Source organism: Notothenia coriiceps, unplaced genomic scaffold (assembly GCF_000735185.1).
Source record: "Notothenia coriiceps isolate Sejong01 unplaced genomic scaffold, NC01 NC01_scaffold00029122, whole genome shotgun sequence".
In the NCBI taxonomy this organism is placed as follows: Eukaryota; Metazoa; Chordata; class Actinopteri; order Perciformes; family Nototheniidae; genus Notothenia; species Notothenia coriiceps.
Window position 1 is genome coordinate 1 of NW_011361823.1, and position 16,205 is coordinate 16,205.

Genomic DNA, 16,205 nt, shown 5'->3' on the forward strand with positions numbered 1-16,205 from the left:
TTCAAAGGTCTTTTATTTTGAAACTCTACATCAGAATGTCCTGATTTTTTCTGAGTGACTAGATGGGATGTCCTGCTATCACCCTGAATTGAAATGAGTCTTTGATACAAAACAGTTTTTGTTTTATTCTCATCTAAACACAGAGGGATGATTTTTTTTTACTCTACCGTAATGCATAGGATATTCGCGCACCCCAATATCACGTGAGGGCTGGCTTGACTAGGTTTTCCCGAGTGGAGGCTGGCTTGACCGCAGTTAGTTTAGCATACTCAGCCCGACTCAGCCTGGTTGTTCCTGGCCCTAGAACCACGATTTTATGGGGCCATTACATCACCAGAAGTCCCAATTTAAGGGGTCATTTCTCCCAAAAAAAAAATGTTTACTCACTATATCAACAGCCCCACCAAAAATATTTTCCACCACCCGCCACTGGTCAGAGTTGGGATTTTGTTAGTCTAATGGGGCCACCTTAAGGTGGGGCATAACAGGTTATGGTCAATATATAAATGTAAACCAAAAAATGTTCTCTATTAAGTTTTGGATGTATAAAGAACCAGAGTTCCCTGCCTATACTGTATGTCAAGCATTAACTTCAGTTTAGCATTTTTGGGTAATTGCTCAAAAGCTAAATCATTAGCTAACTGGCTAGAGCTACAGTAAGCTAACACGCCTGAGTAGCCCCTATTTAATACAGTGTATGGAGCAGACATACCAATACCTGCTAATCAGTGCTAACATAAATAAAATAATACTGGAATTTAACTTACTGAAAAACACAGACTTCTTGGACGGTCTGTTAGTACGATACATCCCAATGGTCGTAATGTAGGCTCAATAACAACTTGAAAACAGTCTCAGCAACACGCACGTGATACGGGCCCCCAGAACAGTATCCGCGGGAGGAACATAATCCTAGCAAATGAAACCTTGCTGCTCATCCAGTTGACTCCTGACTCTTTGACGGCGGAGAGGGAATATACAGATATCAGTGCAAAATGGATATGTTTAGTTCACTAAAAGCATGAGCACATTCATGCACAACCCTACAGAGTAAGACTTCTTATCAGCAGCTAATCTCATTAGCTCATTGCTATACCTACATTTTTCTCATAGCAGGAGAAAGAGAGAGGATGGTCTCTTCTCATACTATGGTATACTAGTGGGTCTTGACACACTAGGGAGGGGAGACATATTTGGAATGCTTAAAATGTAGCATTGCACTTCCACAAACTTGACACATTGGTAACTGCTGGACAGTAAGACCTCACATTGTTTTTTAAAATGCAGATTTTTTTCCGTATTAATTTTGAGTCTAAGGACTCAAGCCTAAATGAATATAAGACTGTGGAATCATCAGGATTATTTTCTCAGACTTTGCGAAGCCCACTCATAGAGACAAGACATTGAACAAACCAGAGTACAAAATGTTGACAGAACTCATATTTTAATAATTCTTAACAAGTATAGGTATGGATTTACACTCAGTTCATAACTTTGTTTTTTATGCTTTGTATTTTTGTACATATTCTGTGCGTGCAAGGCAAAGATAAACAAGACTGTAGAAAATAACTTCTTTCCAAGTATGAGACGCAGGCTCAGGAAACTGAACTGAGGTCTGCCCTCTTACAAAACACACACCATCCTCCACAGCCACCTGAGAGTTTGATAGAATAAATATACTCCTGTTGCTATCTCACACTATCTCTGATCATATATTGGTCATATCTGGTCTCTTATGAAATGATAGATATGGTGATTATTACATATGTGTGTGTCTAATGTAATGACCCTAAAATGTCACATATTGATGTGATTCAACAGAAACATGCAGAGCTTTAGTGTCCCGTGTGTACATTTCAAGATACTAAAAGGCTGATAGTAAAAAATAAATAACACTTAACAAGGCAGGATATATTTTTCCCACATCGATCGCATGATGAGATTGTTAGAAATATTGTAAGGGAAATGGATTTGACATTGTTTTCAATGTGTACAATTATTTGAGAAAATAATCATAAAATTGGGTTTTTTCCTTTATTTGTCAATTCCCTTTTCAAGATGTTGGTTAACTAGGATGTTTTGGTATATAAATGTAAAAACATCAATGTTTTATGTTTCTTAATCCTAGTCTGGTGACTGGTCCCAAACCTCCAAGTTGCTAACCACATTTGAAAATAAACTGATCGATTCAAGTCTGGCTGTACTGTTGATTATGTGAGCCAGTTTAGCCTTTTATAAGCTTAACTTCAATAATCATAACTGAAGTAATCATCCCACTGTCACACTCTGAACCTGGTGTTAGCTGTTTGCCCCTGTAGCACATGAGGAAATGGTATTGAGGGTTAGTGTATTGCTGTTTTCTTCCTGGATAGTCTTATTGTATGGGGCGGCTGCAGTTAAGGAGGTAGAGCGGGATGTCCACTGAGATCTGCGATACTTTGACTGCATGTCTAATGGCGCATTTCCACTGCTAATATAGTTAGGCCTTGGTAGGCCAGGATCACTTTATGCTGCGTTTCCATTACAGTTTAGGAACTGGGGCAGTAACTATAGTAACACAGTATAGGCGGAGCCGTGACGTCATCTTCAATGCGAAACACAACACCAACACCAGCCGTTAGCTGGTTAGCACTCAGAGCAACACAGCTCCTCATATCTGTTCAGAATCTAGACAAAAGTTAAACAAGTACAAACCACAGACTGTCTGTGTCATGGCGAATACAGTCCGCTGGTTTATTTATGTCTGTATAGGCCGTTGTGGGTGAGTGTAGCGGTCGGTGCATATACAACGTTAGCTTAACCGGTCTCCATTCAGAAAACACGCATTTTAAAAGGTTTTTCGCCTGCCGTCTTGTCTGCAGACTTGTCAAAGCATTAATTCATGGTTTTTACTAACCGGTATCAGTATGTTGTTACTTCTGCATCATTTTGAAACGTGTATTACAATTAAATCACGGTAAAATATGTTCATTTTGTTGTAGTTGCCAGCGATTCTCTCACTAGTTTAGCATACTCAGCCCGGTTGTTGACCCTGAAAGAACCTCGATTTTGGAGAGCCAGAAAACTGTGAAAAAGTACCCGCTAGCCGGAGCTACGCCTAGTGGAAACACAACCAAAAACGGGCACGGCACGCTTGAACCGCGCTGTCTTTGGGCAAGACACCCAACCCCAATTTCCTCAATCAGTGTATGAGTGTGAGTGAATAAGCCTTAGATTACATGATGAGCAGTTTGGCACCCTGTAAGGCAGATCTGCAGTGTATTAACTGACAAACTAATTGTCAGTGTGCACTATTGAGTGGCGTAGGAATGAGTTATAAAGCCCGGAATGAGTTAGCATTTTAGCACTTCATGTTCCCTGGTCTAGAACTCAAAGTTTTTTGAAGGCGTTTTCAATTAGATGCCTGAAATAAGGTCTGTGGTTAAAACAAGCTGAAGAGATGTTCACGTTTTGTTCTACGACATAAAATATTTCAGCGGTTGCTAACATGTGACTAAATGTCATCACACCAAATGTTAGCCGCCTTTAGCTTAGCTTAAAATCATAAAAGTGGTGTTAATATGTGGAGATGATCCTGCTGAACAAAATGTGTTAGTATCATAAACGTGTGTTTGCCACAGATCTCATTTTTGTAACATTCCAATGGAAATATCCCACTGCTTTGTGTCGAGGGAGCCATGGTGATGCTAACTTCCCGGTCGGCCCACAAAAAAAATCGTCATCACTGCACCACTGTACAGGAGCAAAGAAACTCTCTCCCAAACAGCTATAGACAAAAACAAAAGCAGAGGATTACGAGGGGAAAAGTAGAGTTAAAAACATCATGCAATAAAAAATGTGAGTTACCACAAATGCCCAATTTAAAAAAATGTACGCAAAAGAGGGCCATATGTATAAATGTGGATGAAATACCAAAATCCAATTGATGGAATATGTCCAACTAGTTCAAGAGCCTTTTTCCCTGAACCCGTTCATCTTCGGGAAAAAAATATCAACAAGGAAAAGTGAAGAGATATACTCTTTTAATTGTAAATTACACCATGTGCCTTTAAATCCCTTATTAAATAAAAATGATAACATATGAAATAAGTGAGTCTTTGACATGATGTGTTAATGAGCCACACTCATAGACGTTCTGTTCAATTAGCCATCCTTGTGTGGAGATCACACAATAAAGATATCTCAACCACACACTCCTGTCAGTTACTTATGCAGCTGATGCTGTCTGTGTCCCATTTCAGACCCAACCTCCTTGGAAGGACTCAGATGACTCTTAAAGGTTTCCTCAGACTGAATGGAAAGTGAGTTTACAGGCGATCAGTTGCCTTCTTAATGCAAACATGCAATGGATGCAGATTTTCCCCTGATGATGCATGTTAAAACAGCTGCCCTAATCAACGTAGAGATTTTGCCCTCAGCACAACAGGCCACGGGCTTGGGAACCACATGGTCACTGGTCCAAGTTATAAAATATACGTGGTTTGGACTAGTAGCTGGAGATGAGCCAGTTCACCTCCTGGATACTGTCGGGATGTCTTTGAGCAAAGCACCAAACCCCCAACAGCTCCAGGGTGCTGAACTGCTGCAGCCCAGCACTCTAACAGCTGTTCATCAATTGCATTCATTTGTGCATGTGTGTATTTCATGGCCTACTGTGTAAAGGTCCTGTTTGTCATGTAGTTTTTCCACTTTTTAATGTTTTGGGTGTTTGACCACTGGACGGTTTGTGCAGTGTGTGTTTATCCACCTCAAACGGACAGTACAGCGACTGTGCAGACGTTCGCTGTAAGATGGCAACAAAACATGCACCAACCATGTGCACTAAATTAGAGCCTGTATCCACATAGCGCCTTTTCTGAACACTAGCATATTTTTCTCAATTGATTCAAATGAGGAGTGAGCACATGCGGCAACGTTGAGAATAGACCAGGGTCTTTTTTTGATGCTGCAAATGCTTTGAGATGAAAATATAAAATATTTTCAGAAAAGCGCTGGCGACATCGCTGTAGAAATGTTCAGCTAGCAAAACAAAGACATACAGCATAGTTTGAGCAGAGCAGGTGAGTGTTGTACTCTACCCATATTTGGATCTAGTTGTGACAAGCTCAATTATACAATGTGTGAGAGCAAGAATCCTCCAGTTGTTGCTAATGGTGAAACAAATTGGCAAACAAATAAAAAGTAGCTGAAATATTTAATAAAATGAAAAGGGGCGATGCTAGCCTGTCACGCAACAGCAACGTTGTCAAGACGTGGAGACGCTGTGTGGACACAGGGTCTTGGGTCTGAGACTTTCAAAGAGAGCACCCTGACACGGGACACAGCAGCTTTCTACAGGGGGGTACAACATTCATGCTGTTCTCAGACTTGGTATACCCTCCTATATCCTGATCTCAGTGATGTCACAGCCCCCCTCTCTTCCCAGGTGCGTCTTATGTCCTTTTTTAAGTCCGTGTTTGTGTTATTCGGACAGAGGGGGCTCAGTTCTTTGGTCTGCTGCTTTCACTGTGTGCATTTTAGAGAGCTCCTCCTGTGTGCTGTTCCTCCCCTCCTCTGGGGGGGGGGCTGTGCCAGGGCTTTTCTTCTTGAGGGACAGGGGGCTAACTCGCGGGTTTTCTTGGGATTCAGATATAGCTGAGATTGTGCCGGGGGTCTTCTCTTGGGAGGGTGGGGACAGTAGCCGTTTTTCTAGAGTTTGAGGAAAACGGGGGCCTGTGCTGGGGCTCTTCTGCTCAGATGGGGGCGTTACAGGGGGCTTTTGGAGACCGTGGGTCAGCCTCTCCAGGACGGGTGGGGGTTTGTCGGAGGCTGCAGTTGGACTGAAGAGTCGGGCTGCTGATGCTTCTATGGAGGAGGGACACGCTGAGCCTGGGGGGAGGGGCTTAGTTTCAGCTCCACAGCCCATCCTGCCTCTTTCTGCCTTCAGCTCCTTTTCATCCTGGACAGTCTTCCTCTTCTCTTCTTGTTTCCCTGCGTGACCGGCTGCATGGAAGAAGAACAGATAGACAGATGTAAGCACTGAAAGAAATGCTGCTCCAAAAAAAAGTACAGAAATAATGAAAACACAGCGTTTTTGTTTGTTATCGTTTTTCACTTATTATAAGAAAAATATCTGCCAATAGAACAAGTGAAAATCTACGGAGCCCCCTAGGGGACATGGAGAAGAAAAAAAAAATGTTTGAAAATAAAAATAAAAAAAACCTTAGCGAGATCTCGCAATACTTTTGCGATATCACGCAAAACCCCGTTGCAGTTTGTAGACGGTCCCTAAGCACTCCTCTCCCTCCTCAAGCTGCAGATTGTGACTAATTCTTGATGTTTAGCTCGTATGACGGCGCGTATCGAACTGTTCTGATAAAAATGACTCTGTAACTCGTTGTCTTACAACGTTATGTTCATGAGTTATTGATCCGCGAAATTCGAATCTGTCAATAACTCAGCTCAGAGGGACGTGCATGTCCCCTCGCTCTAAATGCTCTCTTGAGGTGTCTTCACTTATGTGAAACCCTTTCATATATACAGGAGGGTGTAACGGTTCACAAACATTTCGGTTTTTATGGTCACGGGTTAGGTTCGCGTACGTTTTCGGCTACAGCAGAAAAATTATCCAAAACATATATGTTTTTGGGTTTTTTAAAATTATTATTAAACTGTGAATTAATGTATTTGCACTCAAAATACACTACGATATAATAAAATAAACGATAAGGGTGCAGCATTTCGATTAACTGAAATGAATCTGCTATTTGAGACTGTGACTGTACTAGTACCTAAGCAGCCAGTCTGACTTTGGACCTTGCTTGTCATTGTATTTTCATGTTTTTTTAAAGAAAAATTAACTTGTCCACATGGCCTTCCGAAAGGGCAGATCTACTTGCACTAACAATGCTCTCCTTTCCTGCCCTGTAGAGAACACCCCTCTCGCTACGGTACAGAGGGTTAGCAGCATACAGCCAGGTAGCCGCTATTGCATTAACATGGGCAACATTAAGGATATTTGGCCTTTGTAATAGGCTTTGGCTCGGTTGAACTTTTTGCGAGTTGGTGGAGGCTTAAATGCTTAGTGGGAGGTTCTTGGGGGGGTTTTTGCCTACTTCAGTCTTTTTTCTTTTGGTACCGAGGTGATATTCACGTTCAGGTGATGCCTTTTCAAATGAGTGTGCAAGTTTGATGTATTGCCTACTGTATGTGTGAACAAACCTGTGCTATTGGCCAAGCCTGATGTTATTATCTTTAGTATTTAAGGCAAGCGGCCAAAGTAAATCGATGAACACTCCATTATTGTGGTTTCTGTGTTGCCATAGCAGCCCGAACTGACCAGGAGTACATTGAGCTTAAAATGGGAAAAGTTTTGAAGATCTCGCAACAAGTATTGCTGGATCTCGCAAAGGTTTTTGAGATCTCTTTTCTTATGCCCCTAGGGGGCTCCCGTAAAAAATCTGCATTTCGGTAAGATTTTCCTGAAACAAGATATTCCTGTATTTAGATAAATTTAATTCCTGTTAATTAGCTGGGAAAAGGGATTTTTTGGAACTATTTTGGACCCAGGATCAGGAGATGTTGTGTTACAATAAGCCAGAAATGCTTTCGTTTTCTGGTGATTTTCTAATATCCAAGTAATGATTTTTTTTAATTTTTTAAACAAGACGATTAATCTTTTCCAAATACCACACCTAGCTTAAGAAACCTTGTGACATGTTTCATCTGAGCTACAACTCAAAATAAGATGTTTTAAGAGTCTTTTGACTTAATAGATACCAGTACTTAGGATGCATTGTTTAAAATCATGCCTATATCTCACTGCCTTGTTTACTTCTTAAAGAGCAACTTCCAGGTTACAAGACCCTTGTGAATTAAATGTGTAGCGAACAATGCGATGAAGACACTAGATTTTTCAAAAAAAATACAAAACATATCACTACGTGACATTTCTGGCGTCGTTTTTGTAAGAAATGTTCACTTCGGCATAAAAAAGCCTCGGCACGTGACCTCCCGCCGTGTGCGTACACGGGCGGGGAACAAGGGGAGGGCGGACCGGTGTAACGTATTAATAAACATGGATCCAATGCTTGTTTCTACACAGAAGACACAGAAGAAGTTGAATATGAATATTCAAATGCAATATGACGGACCACACTTATAATATAGCCTGCTAGGCGTCCAAAGAGACCAGGAGCAGCCAAGGATTAGAAGACAATAAAGCCATCGGGAGAGAACTTGAGCTGTGGTGTGATGAGAACCAGTGCGAGAACTGGGGCAGCTGTCTTGGTGAGTGACCGAGCCGTTAGCTGCAGAATGTTAGCTAACGTCACATCACAACATTGTAAAGTTAGCTATCATATATCAGGCTATAACTAAAGTAACATTGATTATATAGTAACGTTACTGGGCGGGACTGTTGATACTGATCCATAACAGAAACTAATGCCGCCAAGTATCAGCCGTATCTCGCGTTCCTAATGCAACTCAACACTACGGTGCTGGTGTACCCGGAGGAGAGACGCGAGATACGGTGGATACTTGACGATCTGGCGGCAGAAAGGTTGTGGAGCCTCCGTTCGATATGCCGTTGTAAATGGCTTGATGGAAAGCAGGTGTGTAGGTCGGGGAGGGTGCACAGCTGATTGCAGCAGGTGAGTGGAGGTTGAGCCGGGAGCCAGGAGTGACAGCCCACCACGGCCACACAAACAACAACGACAGGGGGAAAAAACAAACACAAAGGAGGACGGCTGGAGCAGTATATGCCACCACAGCCGTTACCTAATGCAATGTCTTACGGTGCCCTGTGTACCGGAGGCAGAGTCCTGCACGGGTCTGATTTTCAAGACCGCGCTCCCGCCCGCACCCGCGACGTGCATACGAACCCGCCCCGCTACCGCACATATTGCCAATTAGTTCCGCAACCCGACCCGACCCGCCGGCACAAAGATCCGCAACCCGACCCGAACCCGCATATATATAAGCAGTGAAAACGTGCAATTATTAACACACGCAGTTGCATATTTGGCTCAAAAAGCCTGGGATGTTGGTTATTTTCTGCATCTAGGAACGACACCAAAAGCCTCCCAGACATGGATTTCGCTCTTGAGAAGAGTTATTGAAAATGCTGTATTCTCCGCTAGAGAGCTTCCACCCCAGCCATTTAGAATGTGGCGCGTTCAGCAGCAGATAGATCGCTGCAGAGGTTATGATTGATGCTCGTCCCGCGGGGGAGAAGTCTGAGGATTTAAACATTAAACCAAATTATTTATTTAATATATTTATTATGCAACACCCGCACCCGACCCGCATCATCTTTTGTTTTACCCAGAACGAACCGGAAAAAAGCGGTTGGAAAAATACCCCCGCAAATCACCTTTTTTGCGGGTCACCCGTCGGGTACCCGCGGATACCCGACCCGATGCAGGACTCTGACCGGAGGGGAGAGAGAGAGAGCAGCGAAGGGGGGGGGAGAGAGAAGTAATACGGTTTCCTGATAAAGCTGTGGAGAGTATGTGCTGCAGGGAGGTGGATGCACAACGCACCCAGGAACGAACGCTAGCTCCGGTCCTTTTTACTGTGGACTTGATGTCCTGACAGGCTGGTATTTTTGCAACCTGCACAAACACAATAGTGCACCATGATTACAAATGGTGAAATACAATGTAAAACTACCGAAAAATACCAGCTCCTTAAAACACAACCGCTCTACTCAACGCAACTCTACTATACCCGCGGTCAGAGAGCGGAGATGTGTCCCCTGTGTGATGTAATATGACGCGTTTGACGTATGACCTTAAAAAAAAGCCGTTTTTAAGAGCAGAGCTCAAATTTGCTCCTTTCCCTCTGAATTCCTGCCCTTATGTCTCGTAAAACATATCAAATCCTGCATTCACTTTTTTAATTGTAATTTTCAAGCAAGTTTAAGCATAAATGTAGAAAAAATAAAAACCTGCAAGATGCTCTTTAAGTTATTATGTCTATCTATTATAAAGACATATTCTGACTAGAGATTAGACAAATATAATTTGCAAGATTTGGGTTTTTTGCAGTGAGAATGTGTTTCAACAGAAAGAAATAAGCAACATGTCTCTTATATTAAGAGAGATGCAGAGTTCAGTTATGAGCATGAACCCTCCTCTCACCCTCCTGAGCTCTCTGTGCTTTCTCCACACAGGGAGGGTCTTCAGTGCAGGGGGGCAGGTCTCCTCTGGAGCCGCGGAAACGGATAGGAGACCTCTGCAGCACCGCCTTCAGCTCTGAGAGACATGGAGACAGATTTTAACTTTAATCTTGACCGTGTGTACAAAATAACTATAAAAGCCAAGTACACAAGTCAAGTAGTGTATCAGTATTTATGTATAAACAAAAGTAAAGTGAAATGTCAGTTTGTATCAGGGTTCTCCATGAGGGAACAGGGTGATGCTGAATCCTTATCAGCTGTTCTTTTCACAGCTTTAAAGTAGAGAACATTTAACATGTATGTAATATAAAGCTTGAGAGAGCGGCTTCACCCCTGGCCTTTTTAGGAATTTGCTTGAGAATGTTCCAGACAATTGTTATTCACTGCTGACGAAGGCCTTCATGGAAAAGGAGAATTTCAAGAGCCAGACAATTCTATCATGTTCTCGTTTCTGCTGAATCAATAACCTCGCTGTTGTTCCTTTAGTTTTCAAAGCCTCACCTTGCGTCATGGCCAGAGTGTCCTCATGGACCGACACAGCTCTGCGTTTCAGAACGGGCTTCAAGTGTTGCCGTGTCTTAGGAAGACTCTCTGAAAGTATACAAGTGAATAAACAAATCAGCTTTTCTTCAGCTACTAAATGTAGGAGGCGTGTGGCGTAGTGGTCTAGTGTGTTGGTGTTGGGATCAGGGGGTCACAGGTTCAAACCCCACTGCAGTCAACATGTCGTTGTGTCCGTGGGGAAGACACTTCACCCCAAATTGCTCCTGTGGGGATTGTCCACAGTATTGAGTATGTAGGTCGCTTTGGATATAACAAGTAACATGTAATAATGTAAAACCTACTAACATGTGGTAGACCACACACACATATTAGCACAGTTTAATATTGTCTGCTATTCACTCCCTAAGACTGTAAGAAATGTTGGGAGATAGCAATTTGCAATTTCTACTTTTACATTTTAATTATGTTATACCTGGTACTTTTTTCAATACTCACTAACTTCATAATGCTGCTACTTTTTGATTATACCTTGTATTTGTAACTTTACTTTTCATCCATACCAATCCACTTCTAATATGGAGGAGGATGTGGTTTCAGTGAGACGTACCGTCGGTCACTGACTGTGCTTTCTCCGAGCGCTCCTGTGTGCCGGGCCCCCTCCAGGCAGACGGAGCAGAGGGGAGCAGCTCCTTCCTGGGGGACAGAGTGGAGGCTGCACCCGGGGGCCGCTCCTGGCTGCCGTTCTGGATAAGAAGATCAGAGGATAAAACTCAGCGAGCCGTGACACAAACAATAATAATAATAATAATAATAATAATACATTACATTTATAAAGCGCTTTTCCTGGTGCTTAAAGCGCTTACAAGCAAGTAAAACAAAATAACAACAAAAGTAGAAAGTGCTAAGCTAGGTGGAATAAGGGCAAGGGGTTAGTTGATTAGGAGTTGAAGGCAAGAGTGAAAAGGTGAGTTTTGAGGGATTGTTTGAATGATGTGGGAGTGTTGGCGGATCTGACGTGGCTGCGGAGGGAGTTCCAGATTGTGGGGGAGGCTGCTGTGAATGTGTATGTGCTGACTGACTGAGCATGGAGGCAGGGAATGCATGTTGCAATATGGAAATCAAAAGTAGTTTATGGTGATACACCTAGCTCAGAAGTCTAAACAACCATTGTGGAACAAATCCTTACTTCAGTTGTAGTTTGTGCTACTGTTGATTTGTATTGTGTTTCTTGTCTTTCTAAAATTCAGTTCACCCTCAATGATAAATAATGGGAAGAAATGTATCACATATACCTCAAATGTGTTCATTTTCTATCTTTCTTTCTTAAGTGTATTCAACAAATATCGTTTTTTTCACTATATTTATTTATTGAATGTAACTTCTTTATGAAAGCAGTGCATGGTTTGTATCCCCCTCCTTCTGGCAACCTCCTCTCATGGTTTTTCTTCTTAGAGCTTTTCAGCAGTTGTCTTTCTTAACGTTGCATTGATCTTTTGTTTTGCTTATGCTGAAGCTTTTCATAATCCAATACATGCTGTCTTCTTTTTTTTTTTTTTACTTTCTACCCTTCAGAGCATTCTTCAGTGCACCATTTTAACCCATATGTTACAGGTGCTTTTCACAGAAATGTGATGTACCCTGCAGTATTTTCTTCTAATTTATTTTATCTTCATCATAATAAAGTAAATTTTCCTTAGTTTGAAAAAAAAACATATCCTCTCATTCTCTATTGGTTACTGAACTGTCTGCTTTTTGTAGTCTGCTGCCCTCCCCCCATAATGTTTTGTCAGCATTACAATCACCACACCAAATCTCTCTGTTTTCATGCCCAAACCTTCCTCATTCTTTAAAGGTCACATATTATGCAAAATCCACTTTTTCATTTCTTTTCTACATAAACACGTGTCCCCTCTGTGTAAAGATATTCTGAAAGTTTCAGGAAAAAAAGATTAGCTCACCTTTTGTCCTGTTCCATTTATATAAAAACCTGTCTGAAAATGAGCTGATCAGATTTTGGCCACTTTATGATAATAATAATAATAATAAATGGGATTTATTTAGCGCTTTTTTATGATGCCATAAGGTAACCCCCCCCCCCCCCTTACTCACCTGCATCTCCTCCTAGAGCACCATTGTGTTCTTTTTAACCAAATATCTCTCAGAGGGGCGTGGGGAGTGGCTCCTTATTTTCATCTAAAGTAACAGACAGAGGATCAGCACTTTTGAAATAGGGCTGAAACAGAGGGGATTATGGGATGCTACAATGATCTGTTTGGTGTTTGGAGCCAAACACTTCAGAGATTTTTTTTGTATATATCTGAGACCTATAATATATTGAAAAACAGTGTACTAGGGGATCTTTAATCTTGTGGCCTCCATGAATCAGCATACCCTAATTTTAATTCACAATTCAAATGGAATGCTGGTAAATTATAGTAGTTAACCTTTTTAATTGTAATTTTAACTGTATAAAATATGCTTTATACAAATGTTTGTTTATTATCATTTGATCAATGAGAAATAATCTCATGAATATTAAACATAACAACCTCTCAACATTACAAATATCCGCCTCAATTCAGCCTGGAACCTCTCTCATACAATAATACAATACAAAGTGTGTGTGTGTGTGTGTGTGTGTGTGCGCACTGTGATGGATCGTTGGAGCTATGTGTAACTCAAGGCATACGCTCAAACGGGAGCTGCCTGGACGCTGCAATCGCGCACTATCCGTGCTAAGTGTGCTGACTTTTCGTACAATGTGTCTGGCTACCTGCATAAAGTCAAGTGCTCGGCGCAGTTGTCGGCGAAATGTCGCTCCTCTGTTTTCATTGAAACAGCTCCTTATATCCGTTAGCGCAGCTAGCTAGCACCAGATGCTAACAACAACAATACACGTAAGGTGTGCCCGTTCTCTCTCTCTCGTTCGCGCCACACATACACACACCCTCCCGGTCCTCCCGATGGCCAGTCGGTGCCTGCCGGTGAGTGTGGAAGTGTGGTCTGCCGCAAGCGGACGGCAGGAGCGGGGCTGTCAGCATCAGCATGTAGATGGTATTTTAAAGTCGATGCGCTCTGAAACTACGGGGCGGCCGAGGACAAAAAATACACATGCGTTAATCGCGTTAAAATAATTAGTTGCGTTCATTTTTTATAAATGTTTTTGTTATTAACGCGTTAACTTGACAGCCCTAGTTTAAATACAAAATAATAGGTTCAACTTAATAGTATTGCTTTCAACTAACCTAATACAATAATGTGTAACCTGTTGACACATTTAATTCAATACATTTAATTAGAGTCAATGTTTAATTCTTTCAGTGTAACAAGTTCATGCTTCAAAGCATTTCCTCCTGTGTTGTTATCAGTTTAAAGTTATCATAAGAGGTAAATATTAACAAGGCATTGACATGACACTCTTGCTGCTGGGTTCCCTCTGAAGTTTCTGACTGACTGCAGTGTTACCTGTGCTGTAGTATCGCTCAGCCGGCCGTCATGGATGTGTCTGAGCTGCACCCTCCCTGCTGAGCTGCTGGGGGGGGGAGCGGAGGAGGGACGGGTTGCCCCCCCGGCAGGAGAGGCCGGGGTGGGGAGGGGAGGCTTGGCTGCCACGGCAGGTTTAGGCGGCAAGGGGCCGACTGGGCGCTCATGAACGGTGGGTTTTGGGTGAATAGGGGGATCCGGTCTGATGGGGTCCAGTGCTCTCATAGGATGTCTGGGGTCAGCTGGAAACAAGGTGCAGAGACAGTGAGTAGAAGACAGTGTGTGAATGATGCAGGGATGATTTTTGTAGGCCGACCGGGAAGTTAGCATTGCATGGGATACCTTAACAAAAAGCAAAAAGATTTCCTTTTGATTTAGAAAAAGTGCAGAAATTAAGCTCTGTGGCAATCACACTTTTGATACTTAGCCTACATGTTTTTTTCAGCAGGATAATCTCCACATATTAACACCACTTTATAGTAGTTGAATTATTAATAGTTATTATAATGTTTTAACTCCAGACATACACCAGTGGGCTATTTGCCAATATACTGTATATCAGCCGTAGAACCAAACATGAATATCTCTTCATCCTAAAATGGCGGTGGCTAGCAAGCTGCTAACTGAGAATGCTGAAATCCATCATGCCAAACATTAGCCACCTTTAGCTTAGCGCTGATGACATGTTGATAGGAAGTCACGTCACCACCTTATATTATCTTTGGATTTTTGGCAATTGAATTTACGCTTCATAAATAATAAAGTACTGTTAATATGTTGAGATTATCCTGTCGAACAAAACGTGTACAGTAGACTACCAGTCAAAAGTTTGGACACACCTGCTCATTCGAAGGTTTTTATTTATTTTAATTATTTTCTACCTTGTAGATTAATACTGAAGACATCAAAACTATGTGGAGGCCAGGTCATCTGATGCAGCACTCCATCACTTTTCTTCTTAGTCCAATAGCCCTTACATAGCCTGGAGATGTGTTTAGGGTCATGATGTGTTAAAAAACAGATGATGGTCCCAGTAAGAGCAAAACAGATAGGATGGCATGGCGCTGCAGAATGCTGTGGTTGCCATGCTGGTTAAGTGTGCCTTGAATTCTGAATAAATCACCAACAGTGACACCAGCAAAGCCCCCCCACACCATCACACTTCTTCCTCCATGCTTCACGGTGGGAACCACACATGCAGAAACCATCCGCTCACCTTCTCTGCGTCTCACAAAGACACAGAGGTTGGAACCAAACATTTCAAATTTGGACTCATCAGACCAAAGTACAGATTTCCACTGTCTAATGTCCAATCCTTGTGTTTCTTGGCCCAAACAATTCTCTTCTTCTTGTTGTTCATCCTCAGTAGTGGACCTTTGCAGCAATTGGACCATGAAGGCCTGATTCACGCAGTCTCCTCTGAACAGTGGATGTTGAGATTTGTCTGCTACTTCAGCTCTGTGATCGTTTATGTTGGCTCCAATCTGAGGTGCTTTAATTTGCAGTTTCTGAGGCTGGTAACTCTTGTGTATTTATCCTCTGCAGCAGAGGTAACTCTTGTTCTTCCTTTCCCGGGGGGGTCCTCATAGCGTTTGATGGTTTTTGCGACTGCTCTTGAGAAGTTCTTGAAATGTTCCGGATCGTCTGGCCTTCATTTCTTAAAGTGATGATGGACGATCGTTTTTCTTTACTGAGTTGAGTCATTCTTACCATAATATGGATTACAACTAGGGATCCTCCAATCGCCAATTTTGGGGCCGAGCACCGGAATCAGTATCGGCCGATACCGATCGCCGATCTGATCGAGTGGGCGGGGCCTATGGGGATCTTCCATTTAAAGTGATGTTTAAAACTCAGTTAATGGGGCTCATTCACTGGCGCTTCCACAAACAACAACCAACATCATTATTACATTCAAATGAAGTACATTATTCAAGTTTACATTAACTTTGGATAATAACACGGGATAAATATTTTCCTCTCTTCCCCTCTCTCTCTCTCCTGACAGCCTGTCAGTATCGTCTCATGCAGCTCACTGATCCAGTAATGAGTGACC

The 16,205-nt window shown here is 42.3% G+C and overlaps 1 protein-coding gene across 1 annotated transcript; it reads right to left on the reverse strand.

Moving 5' to 3' along the window:
* Positions 1–4,005: 4,005 nt before the first annotated feature.
* LOC104958585 (transcriptional coactivator YAP1-like) lies at positions 4,006–14,398 on the reverse strand. Its single transcript, XM_010786325.1, has 5 exons — positions 14,132–14,398; positions 11,274–11,409; positions 10,664–10,753; positions 10,125–10,238; positions 4,006–5,982 (listed from the first exon to the last, which is right to left on the reverse strand). The coding sequence occupies exons 1-5, from the start codon at positions 14,372–14,374 to the stop codon at positions 5,462–5,464; spliced, it is 1,104 nt and encodes a 367-aa protein (XP_010784627.1). The 5' UTR covers positions 14,375–14,398; the 3' UTR covers positions 4,006–5,461.
* Between the last annotated feature and the right edge of the window lie 1,807 nt (positions 14,399–16,205).

What these genes read in the sequence shown, in the direction of transcription:
- LOC104958585 (XM_010786325.1), bottom strand. Translation starts at nt 14,374, where the DNA reads ATGAGAGCACTGGACCCCATCAGACCGGATCCCCCTATTCACCCAAAA. An exon ending in TGAGCGATACTACAGCACAG is followed by an intron (nt 11,410 to 14,131) that starts GTAACACTGCAG and finishes CTTCTTATCCAG; the next exon opens with AACGGCAGCCAGGAGCGGCC. An exon ending in AGCACAGTCAGTGACCGACG is followed by an intron (nt 10,754 to 11,273) that starts GTACGTCTCACT and finishes GTATACTTTCAG; the next exon opens with AGAGTCTTCCTAAGACACGG.